Here is a 10,044-nt window from a genome sequence, read left to right as displayed (position 1 = left end):
ACCCAGCCCCTAGAGCCTGGCACTTTGAACTTGGACTTAAAGCCTCCAAATTGTAAGAATAAACTCCTGTTTGTTAAGGCCATCCCATTTGTGGTTTATTCTTGTCAGAGTGGCACTAGGTAACCAGAACACTCTCTATGGTCTTATAACTCCCATCAAATGATTGGGTGAGACTATGCAAATGAGATGCTTGTGGCCCACAAAGGGGATTGGATAGCTTGCTAATAATGTACATGATGTGTATGACACCTTTGTGGTGATAGGAACAACCAAATAAGGTATATGGAGCCCTAACAAGGGGATTGGTCAGTTTTGCCATCCCACTAGGCTTAAAATGAGCCATCCCAGAGGCAGACAGAAGAGACCTCAACCATCAGGAAAGAAGAGCCGGGGTGGAGCATGTCCTCTAGACCCAGGGTCTCTGTGCTGGGAGCCTCCTAGAACCAGGAGACGGAGAGAGAGAGCTGGAACACCAAAGATGGTGAGAAGCAATGGCAGAGAAATGGCAGCAGCAGAGGCAGCAGAAGTAGGAGACTGGTAGGAGACAAAGTGGGGAGTGTGCCAACTCATGGCCCTTCATACTGAACTTACTAGCTAAGTGGGGTGCCTCTGGGCGCTTGGTGGAGGTAAGCTCTGCAATGCACTGAGCTAGAGAGCTGAGTGCCTTCAGACCGAGGATTACTGGCAGAATAGGGTGCCTCTGGGCGCTTACTGGTAAAGCTAGAAAGCTTTATAACACTTCCCCAAATAGGGCAAAAGCCAGGCTGAGGGGTCGAGGGCCAGAGTGAGGCATACCTAAGAGGCTGTCCTGATTGAAGAATTGTATCCTGAACATTCTGGAACTTGAACTGTAACTTGTTACTGCCTAATAAACCCCGTAACTGTGAGTGTGATCTGCGAGTTCTCTGGCCATTGCAGTGGAGTATTGAACCCAGCAGAGAAGTAGAGAGCGCTGTGGGAGGAACGATTAGTGTCAGAACCAGTGAAAAGGTTGGAGAGAGGAGATACGTCTGACCTCTGCCTCATAGGAGTCAGCCTTGGACTGTTGATCTTAATTTTCTCTCTCCCTCTCCTGAAGTTAGACAAGGAAGTCAGACGCCTCCACCATGCCATTTTTACACTTATTCATCTGCAGCAAACCATTTCACATGGGTTTCATCAAAGATGTGAAAAGCATGTGAAACTCTTCCCCACAGGTTTGTAAGTAAGCACAAGTAAGTCTGTGCTTACCTTGGTTACTGGTTACTCCTGTCCCTGTCAGAGACTATAAATTTGAAAAGAGGCTTTGATTCTGCAGGAAGGTGCTATGAGGTTGGGAGAGAGATAGACCTAGAAGCAGAATCTTTGATGTGGTGAAAAAAATTGTTCACTATAGATTAGTAGGGAGCTCTGGTGGCATAGTGCCTAAGGCACTTGACTGCTAACCAGAAGGCTGGCAATTCAAACCCACCAGCCCCTCCTCGGAAGGAAGGTTGGGCAATCTACTTCTGTAGTGATACCGCCTTGGAAACCCAAGGAGGGGTCGCTATGAGTCGGGCTGACTCAACGGCACATAACAACAACAACAACAACATAGATTAGTAAGTAAACACAAGGAAGCCAGTGCTCACCTTGCTTATTATGTCATCCAATGCTGGTATATCCATATATATCTATATACATACATATATGCATAACCACGGGGAGCTCTGGTAGCATAGTGGCTAAGGCACTTGACTGCTAACCAGAAGGCCGGAGGTTCAAACCCACCAGCCACTCCTCAGAAGGAAGATGGAGCAATCTACTTCCATAGTGATACTGCCTCAGAAACCCAAGGAGGGGTTGCTATGAGTCGGGTCCGACTCAATGGCACACGACAACAACAACAACAACAACATGCATAGCCACACATATATGAATATATTAACACATATATATCCACACATATAGATACCCATGTACATCCTAGACTCCCACATTGGCCCTGTGAGAACACAATTGGAGTTAAATAACTTGTTCTGGGTCCTGAGTTGGAGAACAGCAGAAGTGAGATTCCAGCACAGCAGCTGGTTCTCCTGGGCCTGCTCCTTCAGTGACAGTGCTGGCCCAAGGCTTCCTAGTTCCTCTGCATGTGGGGCTTGTCAGGAGTGGAGAACTCGGCCTAGTACCTCTCCCAAGGGAAGCCTCTCCTCCATCCCCTGTCCCTCCCCTGACATTTTGAGAGATACAGGGTCAGGTGGGGTGAGGGGTGGGGGTGAGTGTCTCACGTGAATCTTCCCAGCTTCTGGGCCTTCTTTAGGACATCCTCTAAGGAGGACCCAGCAGGGACAGGGATGGATTCCTGGTATGGTGGCTCAATGCTAGAGACCTTCAGCGTGACCCTGATGACCTCTGGGACTTGAGTCTGTGGAAGGGTCTCAGTATCTTGTTCCAACGTGGCTGTGTCAGGGAGAGACAAAGAGGTAGCTGGTATGAGGCTGGGACTAGAAGTTAGTCTTTCTTTCTTCCCTCAAAGACACAGTGCCCAATGAAGACCTTCTCCTTTCCAGTGTCTCCATCTCAGTCACCACCACCACCTCCATAGCCCGAAACCTGGCTGCTAACCCAGCCTGCTCTGCTCCTCAGCCCCCACATCACACCCCATTCCAAGTTCCAGCCCCTCACTGATTTCCCTTCCTCCAGGCCCCTCCTCCCATCTATTGCCATGTAGTCCCCCAGAGGTCTCTTTCTAGAACTGCATTTGTTCATATCACTCCCCTGTTGCTTCCGAGAGTCCTCCAGCCTTTTCATTCTTTTGCCTGCCACACACTCATTCTCCCAGACCCCACACTTTAGCAAGATTCTTCCTCCCAAATTCCAGTCTTGTACACCTTGAGTCTTGGCTCTTCCTACTTCTCCCTGCTCTGGTCTTCCTTCTCTCTTCTCCACTGGAAAATCCCACTTGCCTCCTCAAATCCCCCTTACAGATGAAGCCATGATTCCTGCTGTTTATTGGGGCTCATCATGTCGAATGAGAGTTCACAAAATACGTCTCTCCCTATCACGGATTGACTTTTGTCCCATCGAAAGAAATGTAGAAGTCCTAACCTCTGTACCTGCAAATATGACCATGGTTGAACGTGGATGAACTTGGAAGACATTAGGAGCTCTGATGTGGACATTATACTGAGTGAAATAAGTCAATCACAGAAGGATTAATACTGTATTAGTTCACTATTGTAAAAAGTCAAGAAAAGGTTTATATATGGAAGGAAAACAATTAAATGACCATGTTTGGAAATAGGGGTTTTCTTTGTTATGTTAATGAGATTATATCAGTATAGAGTGGATTCTAAACCTAATCACTTTTGAGTGGTGTCTTATAAAAAGAGCAGACAGGGGCAGGAGGGCATGGGACACAGGGAAGAGGTAACTACAGGGAGGAAGTTAGAAGAGAGCTATTACATTGTGGGGAATTGCAGTCAATGTCATGAAACAAAATGTGTGTTAACTACTGTATGGAAAATGAATTTGCTCTGTAAACTTTCACCCAAATCACAATAAATTTTTTAAAAAAATCGAAAGAGCGCAATAGATACAGATACACACACACACACACACACACACGGGGGAAGGCAGATGCCAAGGAATACCAAAGGATTTTTGGGGTTACCAACAAGGAAGGACTCCCCTAGAGCCAATGTTCTGCTTTGGAGTTCTAGTTTCCATAACTGTGAGACAATAAATTCTTATTCTTTAAAGTCACCCACTTACGGTATCTGTGTTACAGCAGCACTAAGCACCTAGGCATGCCCCATTCCTGCCTTACTTCATTCATTCAGTCAACCACTTCTGTCCTGGGTACCACAAAAGGGGCTGGGGATTCGTGGTCTGGACCTGCTAAGAGCCCTCCATGTCCCTCCCCACACTGTGAGCTTCTAGAAGTTAAGTGTCTTGACTCCCAGTGCATCCTTGCACGCCCACAAACCGCTATTGACTCAGTAAATCAGAACCAAGCAACCTGCCATCACTGGGATGGCTGACTTCAATGACTGCTCTGCAGGCTGAGAAGAGCTAGGTTTTCATGAAAAGTTCTGCTACCTCTTGGTGCCTGGCAATCTGGGGAGATAAGGTCCACGTAGCTCTTGTGGTTCAGGGTGGGCAGCAGTTGGGAAATCATGAGAGCATTCTCGAAGGCCCCTTCCTGGAGACTGGCCAGCAGCGCAGCCCCTGCCTTGTGGCACGCTGTACCCAGCCTCCTCCCGTGCATGGAGGAGGTCATCAGCCACTGTAACAGAGTGGGGAAGAGAAGGAAGGAGCTGGCCAGCAGGCAGCGGGGAATGGGATCTTCCAACCTCTGGCCAATCCACCCCTCAGTGATACAACCCACATCTCCACCCCAGGATAGACCAGGGCTCCAAGGCCTCTTTCCTACCTGCAGCGCCAGTGGAGTGCTGTAGATATTCCCGAAGAAGCCCTCGGGTGTCTGAGCCCTCAGGACCTTCTCCCGCACCATCCTGATGGCCTGCGTGACCTGCTCTTTCTTCTCGGGGTTGAAGTTGGAGCGTTTTAGACAGGTGAAGGCCAAGCCTGCCATGGCTGCTGTGTCTGCAGGAACAGGGCATGTGATCAGCCAGGAACCAAGTGGGGCCAAGCCAGGCAGGGCCTTTGGGGCAATACAGCGTTTGAAGAAAGGGGCAGCTTGGTCGGATGAGTATTTTAGAAATCTTCTACCAGGTAGGGTGGCCATCTCAACCCAGTTTGCCCGATACTTTCCAAGTTTGGGCACGGAACATCCTGTGTTCTGCGAAACTCCTCGATTCTGAGCTAATTGAGATGGTTGGTCACCCTACCACTGCCTACTGCTTGGGAGTTAGAGGTTAGGGAGAGGCTCAAGAGGACATTATCCCAGGGCTCTGAATTGGTTCAGGTAGAGCTGATAAAACAGACCCAACTTTTTAAAATTCTAGGTAAAACAGAATGATAACAGGAATGGGAAAAATTACAGTTCAAAGCCCTGGAATGGAAGACTTGGAAAAAGCATAGTGAGCCCTTTCAGGAGCCTCATGTGGGAGATTGGATTATTGCCAGGACTGACCACCATCTTTGAACAGACACCACGGTTACTCTGCCTATCAGGATATTTGGCTAATGGGAGCTCTGGTAGCATAGTGCCTAAGGCATCTGACTGCTAACCAGAAGGCTGGTGGTTCAAACCCACCAGCCACTCCTCAGAAAGAAGATCGGGCAATCTACTTTTGTAGAGATACCATCTCAGAAACCCAAGGAAAGGTCACTATGAGTCGACTCAACTTGACAGCAGTGAGGGTTTTTTTTTTTTTTTTTTGCAACACACGTGCTGCCTTGTTTTCTAAGAGGGAGGTTAAGTTTCTAGCAGGGTGTCAACCAGTAATTTTTCCTGTTCTACCTTTCTGGTTCACTCACATTTTACAAATTTGTGTCTGTTGTTTGGTTTTGCTTTGTTGGCCATGACTGAACCAGGAGGAACTGGTTTGAATCCATGCTTTATCCTACACCACTAGTTCTCAAATCTGGTTGCACACTGGAATCACCTGGAGAGTTTTATAACTGACTGATGCCTGGGTCTAACCCGACATGGTCTGAGTGAACTGGTACAGGGTGCTGCCTATCCACTGGGGTTCTTAAAGCCCTCCAGAGTCTTTTCACTGCTATTCATAAGGTTTTCAATGGCCAACTTTTCCAGAAGTACATGGCCCCATCCTTCTTCCCAGTCTGTCTTAGTCTGGAAGCTCCCTTGACTTTTTTTGTCTGTCCACCATGAATGATTCTGCTGGTATTTGAAATACCAGTGGCATAGCCTCCAGCCTCACAGCAACATGCAAGCCACCATTGTATGACAAACTCACAGACAAGAGTATTTTAATGTGTCCATGGTGGTTTTTACACATCTATGATGAAGAACAAGCTTCCTAATGGAAGAAACCTTGGTACCTTGTTCTCTGGGCACCTACCTGCCTCTGATCTACTCTGTCCTCCCTCATCCTATCTGAAGTCCACACTCACTCAACAGAATGGTGGGCCTAGGAGACGCCTTGAATCACAATGATAAGAAACAGAAATGAAGGCCCAAGGTCACACAATTAAGAAGCAGATGCAAAATCTAGGCCTCAGGCTTCCCGACTCAAATAATGATGAGATTGTCACTGTGTACCTAGAGCTTTTCCCATGCCAGACACAGTTTTAAGTCCTCTACTTTATGTTGCTATTGTTGGCTGCTGTCAAATTGGCCCCTGACTCACAGAGACCCGTGCACAACAGCAAAAAGCTGCCCAGTCCTGTGCTAACCCCATGATCAGGTGCAGGTTGGATCATTGTGATCCATAGGATTTTGCTTGGCTGATTTACAGAAGTAGATCCTCTCTTCCTAGTCTGTCTTAGTCTGGAAGCCTTGCTGAATCCTGTTCAGCCTTGTAACAACACACAGGCCTCCACTGATAGACAGGTTGGTCTACACAGGAAGTACACTGTCCAGGAATTGAACCCATGTGTTCCACATGAAAGGCAAGAAATCTACCACTGAACTACCAATGCCTCACCCTGTACTTAATCAAGACACTGCTGGGAGGTTATTTGACTGGCTTGGCTGAGTCAGAAATACCCCCTGACTTGCCTGAGTCATCCAATGAGTGTGGGATGACTTGGTCAGGATCTTGGCCCAGCTCTCAAGTTGGCTCTTAGCTGCTGTACCACACTCCAGCCCACAATGGGCCATTTTTCTCCTTGATGAGGAGAGGTCCCAAGGAGGAAGGGGGCAGGCAGGGTATAGGGACCTATGGTTGGGGATGGGGGAGGGTGGGGAGTGCCCGCCTGGCCCCAGGGTCAGCCACTCACCCACAGAGAGGTGGGCCTGGTCATGTTCCACCATGTGTAGAAGCTTGCCCACCACACTGTTATGGACTCGCTTCTGGTGGACACACAGGGCCAGGATGGCCAGGCCATACTGGTAGTAGCTGGTGTTGGGGTGCTCCTTGTGTACTGGGAGGGAGAAAAATCACAGGGTCACACTGGGTCTGAGAGTTTCCCCTCTCTGCCCTCCGCCTAGCTCCCTGCCTGTCAGCACACAGGTCCTCACTGCCTGCACTTCCCAACACCCTCTTCTGGGTCGTGGGAGTCTTTATGCCTTCTCTACCTCAGCCCACCTTCATGAGGCCCCACCAAGTGTCAGGGCTGAGCCAGAGAGGACAGGATAGGCACTGCCTCTGACAGTAAGACAATCCACACTCGTGAGAACACAGTTACAATGAGATGTGGATATGGCCCATGGGATCACATACCAAAGGGATCTGACTAGCTGAGGAGTCAGAGCAGGATTGCCTACGGAAGGGACCCTCAGGAGGGGAGGGGAGAGCTAAGGATGGAGCAGGAGCGAGCAAGGGGTGGGGGCGCCAGTGCAGGCGAAGGGAACACGTACAACACCCTGTGGAGGAAGGAGCCTGGTTCGCAGCTGGGAGAAGGCTGGTGGAATGGGAGAGGAGCCCAGGGAGCGATGGGAGAGCGGTGAGCAGAGCCTGGAGCGTAAACAAAGGCTTGCAGGCTGTGAAAGGAGCCATAAGGAGCCCATGTGGGGCTTAAGTGGAGGCTAACAAGAATAGATACGTATTTAAAATGTTCGCTCTGGCTGTTGTGCAGGGAGGCCACAAAGGAAACAGAGGGGCAAGTAAAGAATTGTGCAGTTGTTGCAGAAGTCCAGTATAAGCATGGCTACACAGGTCATTGAGCAGCCAGAGGGCATATGGGAGATTCAGGAAAGGATGGATCAAGGCACCTGGGGCAGGCTGGAACCTCTGGGTGGATAATGAGACAGGCAGAAAGGAAGTGCAGGAAGGGCCTGGGAAGAAAACCCCGAGTTCTGACGTGTTAGATTCTTGCAGGGTCTCCACGTGAATCTGACTCGGCACTAGCCACCTGAGGTTGGCACTCAGAGCAGTCGAGGCCAGGTGCATGGTAAATACTTCCCCAGAGACTGTCAGCCGATGAGCCCCCCAGCTGCTCCCTGGCCCCGCAGATGGCATCCCCTCACCAATGGCCCTCTTCTCATCCTCCAGGAACCCCTTGAGCTGTGAGACCAGCCTGTCCCCTTTGTGGCCCCTAATGAACTCGCAGTTGGCTCTGAGAGCAAGCAGGTAGAGGGCCAGCTGGCCCATGGAGGGCTTGGCCGGGAAGTCACTGTCGTCACCACTGTCACTGGAGGCAGACCTAGGACGAGGCCAGTTAACAACACTGCCATGAGAAAGAGGCACCCTGTGAGCCTGGGGGTGCACCCAACATCTCAAAGTGGAAGATGTCATAGCTAGAACCTTCCAAAGCATACACAGTAGCTATGTAAGGTGCAAGGTATAAGCTACAAATATGCCATAAAATGAAGGTCAAGGACAAACTCTGAGGCCTCCCCCATTCAATGACCTACGCCTGCCCTGCCACTTTGGTCATGCTTCACCCTCTTCTCTTCTCTCCTGGTTCAAGGCCACCTAGCGCCAAGCAGGGGGTACCCCAAAGCTACTTCTTCACCCCACTCAAACTCCTTCCCTGACGCCCAGAACAAGCCTCCCCTCACACCAGCCCCTGGGAAAGGAGCACAGAGTCAACTGAGCTCAGTGTGAAACAGTGTGGTCATAGATTAGTGATGTCTGCCCAGGCACAGGAGGGCACACTAGCAGCACATGGGCCTTGGATTGACATCTTTGCTCTAATCCAACCAACCCCGGGAGGAGAAAAGAGGAGACAAAATGCCTCAGGTCTCGCAATGAAGCAGTGACAGGCCCAGACCGGAACCAGATCTATGGCTTAGGTCATGGAGCAGGACGTGGGGAAAGGAGAAGAGAGAGTTTGGCAGTACCCCAGGAGGCTGTGCTGGTAGTGGACCTTGAGGCTGTGCAGGTAGAAGGACTCCTTGGCCGCAGCCTGCACACTGGAGAGGCGCAGGCCCACATAGATGCTGGGGTTCAGCTGCTCTGGGGAGAGCTGCTCCATCCAGGGCAAAAGGCGTTGGCCCAGCATCTCCACCAGCTTACTGTCCACCTCTGGCATTTCTAAGGAAAGAGAACGGGACAAGTGAGGCCTCAGGGCCAGGCCACCAGCAAGGAAATTCTTTTACCTTACCAGGGCCTTCCCCAGGGAATGAACATCCTGCCTCCACATCCATCCAGCATACACACACGCACACACACACACACAGTCGCATAGGGAAATACTGGCCATAAGGGGGATGGGTATCCCGAAAGAGAAGTAGAAGTGGAACTGGGGGAAGTAGCACTTCCCCTCAGGTAGCTGGTGCCAGGCAACAAGCTCCACCCATTAGGAGTTATGCTGTGTGCCCCCATGCCAAGCTGCTATCACTTGGTCTTTACTCCACCTCATGACGTGGGCATTGCTTTGCACAAAAGAGGAGTGCTGGTTTGAAGTCGTGTGATGTCTTACGCGAGGTTGCAGAGCCAAGCGTGCACCTGACTCCAAATCCCTCCTTTTTGGCTTTCTGCTGAAGGTTTGTTCTACCTGTTTACAAAAAACTTCAACCCATGCCCAGAAGGCGTTATGCATCAAACTTTAAAACTGCGGATGCCCCACTTGCTATCTGGGCTGTCTGGTGAACTTTCTCTGTGTAGATCTCAAGGTCAGGCTTTTGCCTGCCATCTCTGTGTAAGCAAAGAGGACCTCAGACATGATGTGTGTTATTAGGAAACTGTTACTGTCTACAACCATTCATCCTTGTGCTTGGGATTTGAAGTCTGAAACCAAGATACTGAAATGTGCTTGGGGCAGAGGCCCCAGGGATGCTTCCCAGCTCCTTGAGTAACTTACTTTAGACTTTCCAGCTCCATTCTTTCCGTCCCCACTCACTGTCGCCCCAGTCGCTGCTGGTTCCAGCTGCCTGAAGATGTCTTCCACTCCGCCACGTCCCAGGACACTTGGCAGGCCCCTCTCTTGGGAGGCCAACCTAAGGAACTGCCACACAGGGCGCCTGGCTTGCCTCTTGTCTTCTGACATGAAGACTACAGCTCTGTCTATGGATTGGAGTCCCACCACCTTAGGCTCAGAAGGAGGACT

The 10,044-nt window shown here is 50.2% G+C and overlaps 1 protein-coding gene across 1 annotated transcript in view; it reads right to left on the bottom strand.

The window, feature by feature from the left end:
* The window catches only part of TCN2 (transcobalamin 2), a 26,961-nt gene that overhangs the window by 13,670 nt on the left and 3,247 nt on the right, over positions 1-10,044 (bottom strand). Inside the window, exons 2-7 of the mRNA XM_007953923.1 lie at positions 8,837-9,029; positions 8,014-8,196; positions 6,832-6,974; positions 4,394-4,566; positions 4,060-4,246; positions 2,247-2,418 (exon numbers count right to left, since the gene is read on the bottom strand). Of these exons, the coding sequence (XP_007952114.1) occupies positions 2,247-2,418; positions 4,060-4,246; positions 4,394-4,566; positions 6,832-6,974; positions 8,014-8,196; positions 8,837-9,029 (1,051 nt within the window). The remainder of the gene's footprint in view (positions 1-2,246; positions 2,419-4,059; positions 4,247-4,393; positions 4,567-6,831; positions 6,975-8,013; positions 8,197-8,836; positions 9,030-10,044) is intronic.

The sequence above is a fragment of the Orycteropus afer genome, unplaced genomic scaffold, assembly GCF_000298275.1.
Source record: "Orycteropus afer afer isolate SDZICR_OR568_19922 unplaced genomic scaffold, OryAfe1.0 scaffold00420, whole genome shotgun sequence".
NCBI lineage: Eukaryota > Metazoa > Chordata > Mammalia > Tubulidentata > Orycteropodidae > Orycteropus > Orycteropus afer.
This window is presented reverse-complemented; position numbering and strand designations above follow the sequence as displayed.